Source organism: Panthera tigris, chromosome C2, assembly GCF_018350195.1.
Source record: "Panthera tigris isolate Pti1 chromosome C2, P.tigris_Pti1_mat1.1, whole genome shotgun sequence".
NCBI classification, from domain to species: Eukaryota; Metazoa; Chordata; class Mammalia; order Carnivora; family Felidae; genus Panthera; species Panthera tigris.
In genome coordinates this window covers 7852220-7866516 of record NC_056668.1, presented here as the reverse complement: position 1 = coordinate 7866516, position 14297 = coordinate 7852220, and the positions used below count along the sequence as shown (strand labels likewise).

Sequence of the window (14297 nt, the reverse complement as noted above, 5' to 3'; positions counted from 1 at the left end):
GAGTCATCAAGAGGTAATTAGCTAATGAGCCCCTGCCTCATCTTGCTTTGTGCTACGGTGCCTTCCCTGCAACTCTGGTGATGTTGCGGGGTTAGCGCCCCCAAGTCAAGGGCGCCCTTCATAAGGCTACAGCGAGGTAAGGCCACAGTACCTCCCAACAGCCTGGCAGGAAGTGTATGGGGCTCCCTCCTCCTCCTCCTGGACTACAACGCCCTCCTCGGAGTGTGTGGAACGAATAAATGATTCGACAGGTATTCAATGCAGAAAGTGAAATGCTGGCAAACAGGAAAGGGCTACGTGGCCAACAGTTTTGTTTTCGGTTCAGTCAGTGCCAAGAAGCAGTTGTCCTAATGCAAGGTCAAGGACGTGGGAGAAGAGAGACCCCTGTGTTAAATTGAGGAGCCACTTTCCTTGTCTCTGGGACATGCTTTTTAGTAGCCAAGTCCCCGAACTACAGCGAAGGCCTGTGCAATCTGGTCAGGGAAGTCAAGGGCAACAGGGAGTGATAGCTAGTTTGAGTTCTTTGACCTCCAAGGCACAAAGCTTCAAACTGAGCACAGCTGTGGGAGCTGAAAATGAACTTGAGTTCAGCCAATGAATATTTATGATGGGCGACTGTTTAGGGAATAAAGAGTTTAAAATTGTGAAATTAATGTGAAAGATCTGTTACAGTGCAAAATTTCCACCTGCCCTTGAGATTTTTGTCTAACATCCTCTTCCTTATCTTTTTTACTTGAAATTTTTTTTTCATTTTGAAATTTAGATTTTTTAGTACAAAATTCCTTCCTTCCTTCCTTCCTTCCTTCCTTCCTTCCTTCCTTCCTTCCTTCCTTCCTTTTCCTTCCTTCCTTCCTTCCTTCCTTCCTTCCTTCCTTCCTTCCTTCCTTCCTTCCTTCCTTCCTTCCTTCCTTCTCTCTCTCTTAATCTCTCTCTTTCCATTTATCTTCACAGATTAAAATTAATTAAGGCTGCAGTTTTTTTGCTTGTTTTCTTCTGATTGGGAGACACTTTGGATTTGATTTCCCGCCTGTGGCATGCTCTAGAGAGATTTCATAGTCACCTAGATTGTTGATTTAATCTTTGACCCTTATTTCAGAATAATAAAAGAAGACGAATAATAATAAATACAAATGCGAAAAATGCTGATGGATAAGCTAGAGGGGCAGGGAGAGAGCCGGATGGAGTCAAAGTGTGTGAGGTGAATGATTATAATACATGTCGCCCACTGCACGCCTTCATGAATGTCATGGCTTTAGACCCAAACCGTCTTCTGCTAAATTACCGTGTCTGATTTTTTTAGGTCTATAGTTTCTCACAATTACAGAGTGGAACAGCTGGGGAATCCATGGGTTTTTGCAGGAGAAGAGTTTCCCAAACTCTTGTACTACAAAGGGTGACAGCTCATGTGAAAAGCATAAACACATCATTGCTGACATGCCAGAGAGTGTCCTCCCCCTGGAATATTCTCCCAGGCTAGTCAGTGAGGCTCCTGTTACTAAAAAAAAAAAAAAAAAAAAAAAAAAAAGAGACCTCAGTTTTGTAAACATTTCACAGTATCTCAGGATATTGGTGGTGGGTTTTGCCATGTACCGGACCGCCTAACTTCCCCCAGACCTATGGCTTATTAGATTCAGTGAGAGGATAAGCAAGGGAACAGTGAGGTACCCAAACACTACCAGTCTGGGACACAGAACAAAGGTCATGCACTAAGGGCCAGTGATCGATGGGACCAAAGAAATTCAGAAAGCAAAGACATCAGAACAGAAATGCCTACTGTACATTGGGAATCTTTTTTTTTTTTTTTTTTGCATCTTATTTCTAAAGTTATATATCTAAACCTACAGTAATTATACATCTATGTACATTATTTGGAAGTTCTGTCCTACAGTACTTTTCGTACATGCTGTGTTTTATTACTGACTGCAAAAAGAAAAATAATTACATAAGGCATATATATGTACAGTGTTTTGTCTTTCCCTGACCCGGGTCCTATAACTGCAATGCCTGTAGGGGGCAGGCACGTCGCCCTGCAGATGGAATTTATTGGGATCTATAAAACCGAGGGTTATACGCTATGTCTCACCGCATGAGTAAATAGGCACCAGAGACCTAACTTGTCATATCCCAGGTGAGATCTCTGACACACTCTTTGAGTGATCTGCTATTGTACAAGACATGCAGGTAAGTAGCTTAAGTCCCTAGGAGTCGGATGCGTGGTTTTTCGGGAAGAGAGCAAGCTGGGGCCGCGAGGGAGGGCGCTTGGCACCTTCACCAAATCTGCGTCTGCCTCGTCCATCTGCAAAACCGAGAGAGGGCAGGTAGATATTTTACACCTCGAAGACTCGCTTTCTGGCCATGTCAGAACTAAATGCAAATCCATACACAACCAAGGAAGAGAGACAAAAGAGAGAGAGCATGAGAGACGAGGAGGGGTTGTGCGGGGGGAGGGGAGGAGGAGCCGCCCGGCTAGGCGACTAGACTCTGGATTCGTTTTCTAGGTTTGCCACGTCACCATTCCTTTCTGTTTGCTCCTCGAGGTTCTTCTCCTCCTCTTCCGTCTCCGGGTCTGCGCGCTGGTTGAGTTTGCTGGACACGGACCAACTCAGGGGCAGCTCCGCCCGGCTGGCCAGCTCGGCCAGCTCTTTGGCACTGAGAGAGGGGGTGCTGGTCTCGTAGGTCTCGTGGAAGCTGTTATAGTCGACCTCATAGAAGCCGTCTTCCAGCGTCAGGACAGGTGTGAAGCGGTAACCCCACAGGATCTCACTGGTGACGTAGGAGCTGCGAGCTTGGCACGTCATTCCTGCAAGGAAGGGGACGGACGGAGGCTTTAGTGAGTGCGGCCTTGCCCTGGGCAAGTGGGCCCAGCGGGCGGGCGGTGGTCGCGGCCCCGAGCTGCTCAGACTGCGGCCCGCACCGGGGCTCAGGGCTTAGGACCGAGAGTGTGATTCGTGCCGCAGACGGACGCTACTACCGGAGTGTGCGGTGGCGCTGCCGGGACTTGGCGGGGCGGGGCGGGGCGGGGCGGGGCGGGGGGAGCGCCGGGGCGCCGTGGGAGCGTCCTGGCCCACAGCCAGCCACGCGTGCCCGCGCGGCCGTGCACACGCACGGGAAGGCACGTGCGCACAGGTGCACAGTCACGTGTGCTCGTGCCCTGTCCGCTTTTCGCGCCGGGAGACCCCGGAGGCCGCGCGTCTGGCCTCCCGTGGCTTTCAGGGCTTCGCCTGAGCCCTACGGGGACTTGAGCCTCCCGGCCATCGACTTAGGGTGAAGTTTGGCTTATGGAACTACACCCGGGAGGCCCTCCAGCCGAACGTCATGGATCAGCGTTACTCTCCTCCCATCGTGCCGTGCAGGCCCCGACTGCCGCCCGAGGTGACGTTGGAAGGGATGCCCCCCCCCCCCCCCCAATCTGTACTTGCCCCGGGCCCAGTGAGGATAGTTATTCAGACTGTGCAATAACCATAATACTTTCAAGGCTTGTCCCTTCTTCTTAAACATAAGCAACCTTTTCCTGGTTTGCACAGAAATGCCATCTGAGCGACTGCAGCCCAGGAGTCAGGAGCAGCTTTTTTTTTTTTTTTTTTTTAAACGTTTATTTATTTTTGAGAGACAGAGAGAGACAGAGCACGAGTGGGGAAGGAGCAGAGAGAGAGAGAGAGGGAGACACAGAATCCGAAGCAGGCTCCAGGCTCCCAGCTGTCAGCACACAGCCCGACGTGGGGCTCAAACCCATGAACCCTAAGATCGTGACCTGAGCCGAAGTAAGGCGCTTAACCAATGGAGCCACCCAGGGACCCCAGGAGCAGCTTTTTTAAAAATATGAAACGACAGAATGGGGGAAACTCCACCCATCCTCAGGGATGACTTCTCCATTGGCTAGGCAGGTCCCTGGGCCTAGGGCCCACAACTGCTTTTTAGGGACCTATAAAAATTCTTTTAAAATCAGAACAAAACAAGGAACTTTTAGGTAGAAGAAAACGTTAAAATAGTCACCCTTACTCTAATGAGATTGTAAAATGTCATGTAATTAAAACTTAAAAAAAAAATGAATAAGGGATCCTTCAAGGCCAAACTACCTGTGAGGCACAAAAGTTGTCCCGTGGTCAGTGTTCATTCATTCCAGGAAACAGCCAGTCAGTCCACATGTCGTGTATTGACACAGCCGATAAGGTGTATCAGGCAACTGCTTTGTGTGGAGTGCAGGTGGAGAGGGGAGAAGAGAATACGTGTGGGTGTTTCCACGGAGGATTCAGAGCTACAGGATGATTTCAGAGCATGGCACTTGCTCCGTGCGACTAGAAGAAGAAACCGGGGTGCCAGGGACTTACGTGATTTACCCCGCTCAGCTGTCAGGGCCCGAGTCAGCGCTGCCCTCACTCCAGCCCTGGGTTCTTCTCCTTAATCCCCAAACCGAATCCTACCCTTTGGCAGTGTCTGTCTGGCTAACCCACAAAAGCCCCCTTTTATGCCTCTAACACAAGTACTGCGGGACTTCTAGATATGGAAAAGAAAAGGGCGCTGTCTTGCTTTTTATTTCCCGACCAGCATTTCTCGTCCGAACTGCCAAGTCTTCATGTGTGTTGGGGTGTGACGGGGGAAGACAGATGATGGCAGGGACATATGGGCTCAGAATGAGGAGTACACAGGAAGTCAAGGGGAAAAGGTGATAAAATAACTTCAGTAACTTTTTTTTTTTTCCCCATAAAGGAGGTACACGTTTATTGTGAAGTGATTAGAAGCCAGTGATGGTCAAATAACATAAAATCCGCCTAGGCTTTCCATTCTGGCGATATACGTAACCAAATGCAGTGAGGAATAAAATCTACCGTTACTAAAGTTAAAATCTAAATGGACCTTCACCATCTGTTGGAGCTGGCTGAAGAGAGAATCAGACACTTGGGATACAGGTATGAAGAAACAACAGCAGGTGCCGCCAAGAGGATGTCACCAGGAAGGCCGGCGGGGGGAGGGGAGGAACCTCTGAAAACCTTCTCCCCCGTAAAAGCAATGAGAGCAGTGGCAAACACGGACCAAACAAACTCTTTTAGAGCTCTGTAAATGAATTCCAGGGGAGCTTCCTTAGGAACAAAATAGCTGAACTTTAGTAAGAACCCTGAACGGTGTGGAATTTTAACTCCCCCTGCTCAGCTCCACGAGCCTCAAAAACCAACAGCCCCAACTCGTGGTGAAAACCAGCAGCCTAACAGCTAGCAGAGGTCAGAACACAGGTGGAGCTCTTTCAAAGCCCCATTCTCAGAACTGCCATTACTTCATGTGTCTGGCGGTTCCCTAGAAAACCCCGCTTGCAAGGCTTGTCTTTGTGTGACCTGGCAGAGAGCTCGCCCAATGCAGGCAGCCTTTTACCTTGGGTCAGTTGTCAGAAACAGCCAGGCAGTTGTTTAATATTGCAGCTGCGTGGGGGGCAGTGATAACAGAAACAAAAGGAAAAGCTGGAGAAAGATGTCCGTAAGGAACTTGGAAAAACTCTGACATATTCCTGAGAATCTAGAAGACCACATGCATGTTTAGGACTGTGCATGTGCCCAGGAAAGACCTGAGAAGGCCCTGAGCTCTTGTCTCTGGCTGACCTTGAGCCTCTGAGCAAGCAGGAAGTGAAGGTGAAGGCAAGGCTGTAAAGTTCCTACCTCAGTGTTGAAGGCCTGCCCCCCACCATGCACACAGCACTCCTTAGCAGAGACTGGAGACTTACTGATTCCAAGCATTTAAGGAAACCTTTGTCCAGTCATTAGCTGATTACAAAGCTAACTGAGCAAAGATTTCAGGGGGCTACATACAAAACTATACAGACTGCCTGAATCTCACGCTAAGTCACGAAACAAACAGCAACAGCAACAAAAAACCCTGGAGAGGAGGGAGAATCTGATTGTTAGGGTTGCCACATTATATTATTTAAAATGCTGGCCTTAAAGATTTATGAGACCTATGAAGAGAAAAGGAAGTATGGCTCATGTATAGGAAGAAAGCAGTCCATTGAAACTGTCCTAGAGGCTGGGACATTGGACTCACCTGACTCGCTATTGTAAATATGTGAAAAAAAACTAAAGGAAATTACGAGAATGATGTCTCACCAAATTGAAGATATCAATAAAGAAATACAAATCATATATAAAAACAAATATAAATTAAATTATATTAAATTCTAGAGTTGGAATGTATAATAGATGAATGAAAAATGCACTGGAGGTACTCAACAGCAGATTTGAACTGGCAGAAGAAAGAATCATGAGCTTGAAGACAGGTCAGTTGTGATTGTCTCCAGTCTGAGGGACAGAAAGAGAGAAGAAAGAAGAAAACTGAGCTAAGCCTCAAGAGATGTGTGGGACACCGTCGATCGTATCATATGCGTAATGGAAATCTCAGAAGGAGAGTAGAGAGAGAAAGGGGGAGAAGAAATACTTGACACGATGGCTAAAAACATCTTAAATTTAATGGAAACCACTGGTCTACACTTACAAGAAGTTTATCAAACTCCAAGTAAGATTCACGCAAGAGATTCATACTCAGACACGTCAATAATCAAGCTGTTGAAACACAATGACAAAGAGAGAATCTTTTTTTATTAAATTTTTTTTTAACATTTATTTTTGAGACAGAGAGAGACAGAGCATGAACGGGGGAGGGTCAGAGAGAGGGAGACACAGAATCCGAAACAGGCTCCAGGCTCCGAGCCGGCAGCACAGAGCCCGACGCGGGGCTCGAACCCACGGACCGCGAGATCATGACCTGAGCCGAAGTCGGCCACTTAACCGACTGAGCCACCCAGGCGCCCTGACAAAGAGAGAATCTTAAGAGCAGCAGGATATAGACGATGATCACACACAAGGGATCTACAACAATATCATCTGGTTTCTCGTCAGAAACCATGGAAGCCAGGAGGCAGTGAGAAGACACATTGCAAGCACTTAAAGACAAAGACTATATGTCAAGGATCCTACATCCAACAATTTTGTCTTTCACACAAGAAAGAGGAATTAAGACATTTCACGGTAAACAAAAACTGAACTGATTTCTGGCAGTCCTACTCCACGAGAGGTACTAAAGAGAGCCCTTCAGAATGAAATAAAAGGATATTAGATAGTAACTCAAATCGAGAAATAAACAGCATTGATCAAGGCAACTACACAGGCAAATATAAATGTTTTTCTTCAGTATAATTTTTTGGTTACTCCATTTATATGGCAATTACACTATTTCATTCAATGGAAATGCCACAGTTTACTTATTCAATAAAACAAAGTGATTCAAAGGTATGTGATGGGGTTATTTGTTGAGGGAAATGTAAATACCGACTTGGTTTGTGGAAACTGTGTACAGTTAGGAGCTGACTTGTTCCCTTAAAATTTCCTATGTTGATGTACTAACCCCCAGTATTTCAGACTGTGACTGTTTTTAAAGATAGGGTCTTTAAAGAGATAATTCCATTAAAATGAGATCATTAGGATGGGTTCTAATCTAATATGATCAGAGTCTTTGTAAGAGTGGATTAGGACATAGATATGTACAGAGGAAAGACCATGTGAAGACACAGGAAGAAGCTGGTCATTGGCATGACAAAGAGAGAGGCCTCCACAGCAACCAACCCTACCTTGATCTTGGACTTCCTGCCTCCAGAATTATGAGGCAATAAATTTATGTTATTTAAGCCTCCCAGTCTGTGTTACTTTGTTATGTATCTAGCAAACGAATAACTTACTGAATTCTATAGGGATAGTAAAATACCTTTTCAGAGTACCATTTTAATGAGATTGTTTAATTTTTGTAATAAAAAGGTGAATAGGTAAGATTTAAATGAATACTCATGGATGCTTTTCCTTTTTTTATTCCTTTTGTGGTGTCCGAATTCATTTAAAAAGGGATAAAAAATAATATTAATGTACTTATCTAATAGTACAATATTAAAAAGAGTTTTTAGTGTAAATTGATAATTTTCCTTTTTTGCAGAAAGATTCTTATTCTACATATTGCCATTGGTTCTAATCCATTCTTTAGATGTGATTTTCATTGAATTTGAAGAAATAACAAAATACAACCAACTGGGTTAACATTGTAAGAAAGAGCTGCCAAGGTTACATCAGTGCATATGTATGTTGTGTTATTTTCCATATCAAGAAGACAATCATGGAGTCCCCTGCATTAGGTGTTTAGTGAGTAAACATCTCTCTGGAAAAAGAGATGCTTCTTTTGGTGAAGAGCGAAACGTGAAAAAGCTGATCTCCAGTTCTGATCGCACTCCACTCTCCGGGCGTACTGACTCTCCCGCCCTTGGCATTTGTGCTTTTATGCCTGTGTTCATCTCTTTGCTGTATCTTGAATATCCTTCTCCCAATGGGATCCCGCTCATCTTTCAAGAGCTAATTTATCATCTTCTTTCTGGAGCACTCTGTGACTGACCAGTCCCTGGCTGAAACTATAGAGCCCAGGGTGCCATAACACTCCAGTGATACCCTCTCATGGTCCTTATCCCACTGTTTGCAGTTGCCTCTAAGTGTCCATTTCCCTTGTTGAATTGGGATCACACTGGGGCTGGTAGGTCTTGTTTATTTCCATGTTCCTAGCATTTAGCACAGCGCTTCAGCATTGTAGTTTCCCAAACACTACTCGTTGTCAAGTCAAAAGACTTGACTTAGGAAAACTATAGAGAAGCAGTTTAATTAACATCGTTGGTTGGTAATGTCTCAGATCCGTTATTCAGGAAAAAGATGGCTTGTGAGTCCTTTTTTTAAAATTTAAATTCGAGGGGTGCCCGGGTGGCTCAGTCAGTTGAGCATTTGACTTCGGCTCAGGTCATGATCTCATGGTTCATGGGTTCGAGCCCCACATTGGGCTCTGCGCTGACAGCTCAGAGCCTGGAGCCTGCTTCAGATTCTGTGTCTCCTTCTGTCTCTGCCCCTCCTCCACTCACACTCTCTCTGTCTCAAATATAATAAATAAACATCAGAAACATAAAAAAAAATTAAATTCAAGTTAGTTAACATGCAGTGTAGTCTTGGCTTCAGGAGTAGAACCCAGTGATCCATCACTGACATATGACACCCGGTGCTCATCTTGAAAAGTGTCCTTTTTAATGCCCACGCCCCACTTAACCCCTCCCCCCACCCAACTCCTCTCCAGCAGCCCTCGGTTTGTTCTCTGTATTTAAGAGTCTCTTGTGGTTTGTCTCCCTCTGTTTTTATCTTCTTTTTCCTTCCTTTCCCTGTGTTCTCTGTTGAGATTCAAAGGGGCACACGCACCCCCATGTTTATAGCAGCACTATCAACGACAGCCAAATGATAGAAAGAGCCTAAATGTCCATCAACAGATGAATGGGTAAAGAAGATGTGGTATATATATACAGTGGAATGCTACTCATTGATGAAAAAGAATGAAATCTTTCCATTTGCAACAATGTGGATAGAGCTAGAGGGTATTATGCTAAGTGAAATAAGTCAGTCGGAGAAAGACAAATATCACATGATTTCATTCATGTGTGGAATTTGGCTTGAGTCCTTAGGAAGGAAAGTGGGAGGTTTCTGTTTCCAGTGTTATCCCGGACTATCTATGAAGGACCTACGGCTAAAATATAAACTAGGTGCTGGAAAATTACAAAATCCATATATATTTTTTAACGTTTATTTATTTTTGAGACAGACAGAGAGAGAGAGCATGAACAGGGGAGGGTCAGAGAAAGAGGGAGACACAGAATCGGAAACAGGCTCCAGGCTCCGAGCTGTCAGCACAGAGCCCGACGCGGGGCTCGAACCCACGGACCGCGAGATCGTGACCTGAGCCGAAGTCGGACGCTTAACTGACTGAGCCACCCAGGCGCCCCCAAAATCCATATTTTTAATAAAAAATAAGTTCAATTAAAAAACTAAGGGATAGGACTTCTGGTTCTGGTGAAGACAGAATTAAGTACAGCTTTTCTCTCCTGCTGATTACAAACAACTAACTTCTCTAGACAAAATCTTCAGCCTAAAGACTCCAGAAAGTCTAACACTAGCGGGAAGATGGGAAAAGGGTACCAAACGTGAAGATCAACTTGTTTGGGGGTAAATTTCTTGCTTTTCCTTTTTCTTTTCTTCCTTTTTCATCATCTGGCTTTAACCAGATGAGAGTGTTCCCAGCATAGAACTCGGCAGCAGGTGCTGACAACAAAATCTCGGGGAGAAACCTTGTCCTTCTGACCACAGCACTGGGACAAGGTGCCCCTCTGAGCCAGAGGATGAGAGTGGGGGGGGCCCCGCTAGGTTTGTCCTCTCCTCACCCAGCCCTCAGTGTTGCCCCATCGGGAACTTCTCTGTGTGTTGTATGTCACAGGCACTGAAAGCCTGGAGAAAATCTGGCCAGAGGATGGGAAAAGGGGACTGTGGACAAAGAGTTTGTGGTTGTGTTTTTCTCATTTCTCACTGCTTTACCCTGACAGTGACCCGAGTCTGTGAGACCATGCAGGGCACAAGTGGCTAGAATTCAGAGAAAATCCTGTCTTTCTAGACAGAAGATCGAGCAGCGGGTGTCTGGGAGCTGAAAACGGTGGGGAATCCTACAGAGGATGGAACTGGGGAAGAGAATCCTGTGAATGAATTCCGTGCATGAGTTGATACAAGTCTGGAGCTTTGCATGCACAGGACAGAAAACAAAAAAGAAAAGATGAATTTTAAAAATGACCACGTCTTTCATAATATACCATCACATTTCTAAATAGCTTCTGTCAAACAAGAAACCCTACTGAAATTCAATAATATTGGAACTGAATGATATCAAAAGTCTAAATGCCATAATTATAGGATACATGGAAAGCGAGAAAAATGTATAGGTCTACATGCTTCTGTTAGAAAAGAAGAAAGTCTGGGGCGCCTGGGTGGCTCAGTCGGTTAAACGTCCGACTTCGGCTCACGATCTCGCTGCTTGTGGGTTCAAGCCCCATGTCGGGCTGTGTGCTGGCAGCTCGGAGCGTGCAGCCTGTTTTGGATTCTGTGTGTCCCTTTCTCTCTGTCCCTCCCCGTCTTGTGCTCACTCTCTCACTCTCTCTCAAAAATAAATAAACATAAAAAAAAATCTTTAAAAAAAAGAAAAGAAAGAAAATCCGAAAATTAACGTGCAGAGTACCCATCTTAAGAAAGTAGGAGAGACCAACAGGGCATACAGAAGTTGAATCACTATGTTGCACACCCGGAACGGTGTGTGTCAGCCCTGCTCAGTGGAAAAAAAATTAGCAGCAGCAGCAACAACAACAACAGGATGAACCCATGGCAAATAGGCAATAAAGGTCAGTGTGTAAATTACTAAAATAGACAGCAAACGAAAAATAGGATGGATAAAGGCAAGAATTGGTTGTTTGAAAAGTCTAATAAAATAGATACACATCTGGTAAGCTTGGTCCAAAGTACATCCCTGGGGAATCTGTCCTCGCAGTCTCAAAAGAAATGAGGGGACATTGAGTGGTGCAGATTGTCACTGCAAGACGGCATGAGGCAAAGTGGGACTCGGGGAGGAAGAGGTCTTCTGGAGTGTTCTCAGGTCCAGGCATGCCTTCGACTTTATGCTGGGGGAGGCTGCTTGGTTTTCATAGCAGCGTGGTATGGTCTAAGTGATTTCCCCAAAGCCCCAAGCCGTGCGCGCGCACGTGTGTGTGTGTGTGTGTGTGTGTGTGTGTGTGTGTGTGTGTGTATCTTTTAAATATTATTTCGTTTCATAATTTCATAATTTCTCCTCTGAGAACTTCTCTGTTTGGATCTCTGGTTAATCTTCCAAGAGTTTAACCTGCAGGGAAGTGATTAGAACTAGCTCCTCTTTTTTGGTGGCCATTTCGTTCTTTGAGTAAGACTATGTAAGAGCAAGGATGGGGGTGGGGGGCGTGTACTGGCGGCGGGCGCAAAGCCCAGTCCATCTAGAAGCCAGGAAACCTAACTGCGGCACCGCTAAGGAATCTGTCACAGCGGCTGAGCAGGCAGAGGGTCAGGCCTGCAAGACGAGGATTTAACAGGCAAAGCTCTATTTTTAGATTCACAGCAGCAAATTATGATGGGAAATGTTTTGAGCAGAATACCAATATGATGAAAGCCATCCTCAAGAGAGAGCCCGCTGGATAAAGCCAGAGGGATTCACTCTGTAGACAGATAATACATCAAAACCGCCTGGAGAATACGATTCCAATAAAATGAAATGGATATAAACCGCCATCACCACTTTGAATACTGTAAAATTAACCAATATGGATCATCAGTATTCAGAGACAAAGAACTGACTGTAGGGGCTTTGCCTTCTTATTTCAAATGCTGGGCTAAACGATGTGATGTTTCTCTTTACTCCTCGCTATTCTCGGTAAGGACCGCACTGAATTAGCACAGTAATGAAGTGTTCCGCACTTATGTTTATAAGTGTTTGTGTGGGAGAAGAACGTTGGTGATTTACCAAGCGCGATGTCAAAAAGAAACAGTATAGTGTAATCTCTGCCATAGCATGATAATAACTTTCATTCAGTAGGTTCAGCCAACTGCTGATTATTTAAATAACAGAGCCCTGCCTTCCACTCAGGTTACAAGGCCCTTCCATAAACAGTTGTACTTATTCTGTTACCCAAATATTGGGGGGCCACTGAGGTTCACCTGCAGCCATGCAAAAATAAATGGAGATGTGCATTTTCTTAATGTCTAAAAAAAAAAAAAAGACATTCTATGTGCGTACTCCTAACTGTGCTCTCGCCACAGTAGTTGACAAAATTAACGAGTTGAGTTTTGAGTTAAATACGAAATGTTATTGATTATTTTCTGCCAGGCACAAAACACTTCGTGTGCATCAACCGTCTAGTCCTCTCAGCAGCCTTCTTACAGGGAGGCTGTTATGATTTCTACCTTCATATGGTCAAACTAAAGCAAAGAAAGTTTAAGTACCTTTCCTGGATAACACAGTTTATGGACTGAATTGTGTGCCCCTAAAATTCACATGTTGAATGGGACTGTATTTGGAAACAGCACGTTAGGGAGGTAATTGAGGTTAAACCAAGTCCTAAGGGTGGGGCCCTAATTCAATAGGATTGGTGTCTTTGTAAGAGGAAGAGATACCAGAGAACTTTCTCTCCTGCATGTACACACGAAAAAGGCCATGTTGGGATGCCATGAGAAGGAGGCCATCTGCAAGCCAGCCAGGAAGAAAGACCCTCTTAAGACTTCCTCCTTTTACTGTATAAAACTCACTTTCCTTTCAAAGTCATCAGAGTCTTCTGGAAGGAAGGAGGATGATGGTAACAGACTCTTTCATAAGATCTGAATAAAGCACCTTTAAAAAAAAACAACCCACAGGTGCTGTTTGTCCTTTTGACAGTATCAACCACAAACCTGTAAGGGAAAATTAAAAATTTCTGTGCAGAGTATCTGGGTGGCTCAGTCGGTTGAGCATCTGACTTTGGGTCAGGTCATGATCTCATGGTTCATGAGTTCGAGCCCCTGGTCGGGCTCTCTGCTGACAGCTTGGGGCCTGCCTGGAGGCTGCTTTGGATTCTGTGTCTCCCTCTCTCTCTGCCCCTCCCTGACTCACGCTCTGTCTCTCTGTCTCTCTGTCTCTGTCTCTCTCTCAAAAATTAATTAACATTGAAAAATTAAGAAAAAAAAATTCTTTGCACTTCTTTTCAATCTTGGAATATTCCACCGAGGTAGTGTAATCAAGGTCCTGTGTTCAAACGTCGCTCGAATTTGTTCTTTTTTCTACGTGGCCTGTCATCTATTTCATGTCTAGTTAGGTTCATTTGCTTCTACATGTATTTCCTTTTAGGATTTGCTTTTGTGATCCTTTTAAGAAAACTGTAAATCATTTAAATGAGGTGCATCTGGTCAGTGGCCCAGGGCCTGGCCCAGAGCGTGTGCTATGACTGTGCTGTGCGCGTGTGTTAGTGTGTATGAACAGGCGTTTTTGTGCTTGTGTGAGCTTCCCTCGTGTGTGTGCAAGTGTGTGTGTTCTCGAGTGTGTATGCAGGAGCGTGTGCGGACGGTGTGGAGGCGCTGGCAGGACCGTGGGGAGAGGCACACGGCAGCTTCTAATCCAGGAGCCTGGTGGACACTTGGACCCTCGCAGCGAGAGCACGTGATACCCCAAAGACCTTGTGGGGAGAGCAAGGAGGCAGGATGTACTTAGGTCGCACCCCCTCACCGATGCCAAAATGATGTAGAACCCACGCAATTCAGATGCCTCTTATGGTTCGAGAGGGGAACTTCCTGAGTGACAGTTTAGATCTGAATGAACCACATGGAAAGCTGGAAGTGACCAAGTTACCTTTAATTGGCAAATGTAAGCTTTTATTTCTA

The 14297-nt window shown here is 45.2% G+C and overlaps 1 protein-coding gene across 1 annotated transcript in view; it reads right to left on the bottom strand.

The window, feature by feature from the left end:
* Nucleotides 1-1913: 1913 nt before the first annotated feature.
* The window catches only part of KCNJ6 (potassium inwardly rectifying channel subfamily J member 6), a 72208-nt gene continuing 59824 nt past the window's right edge, over nucleotides 1914-14297 (bottom strand). The window contains exons 3-4 of the mRNA XM_015541195.2: nucleotides 2513-2800; nucleotides 1914-2296 (exon numbers count right to left, since the gene is read on the bottom strand). Coding sequence (XP_015396681.2) covers nucleotides 2199-2296; nucleotides 2513-2800 — 386 coding nt within the window. The 3' untranslated portion in view covers nucleotides 1914-2198. The remainder of the gene's footprint in view (nucleotides 2297-2512; nucleotides 2801-14297) is intronic.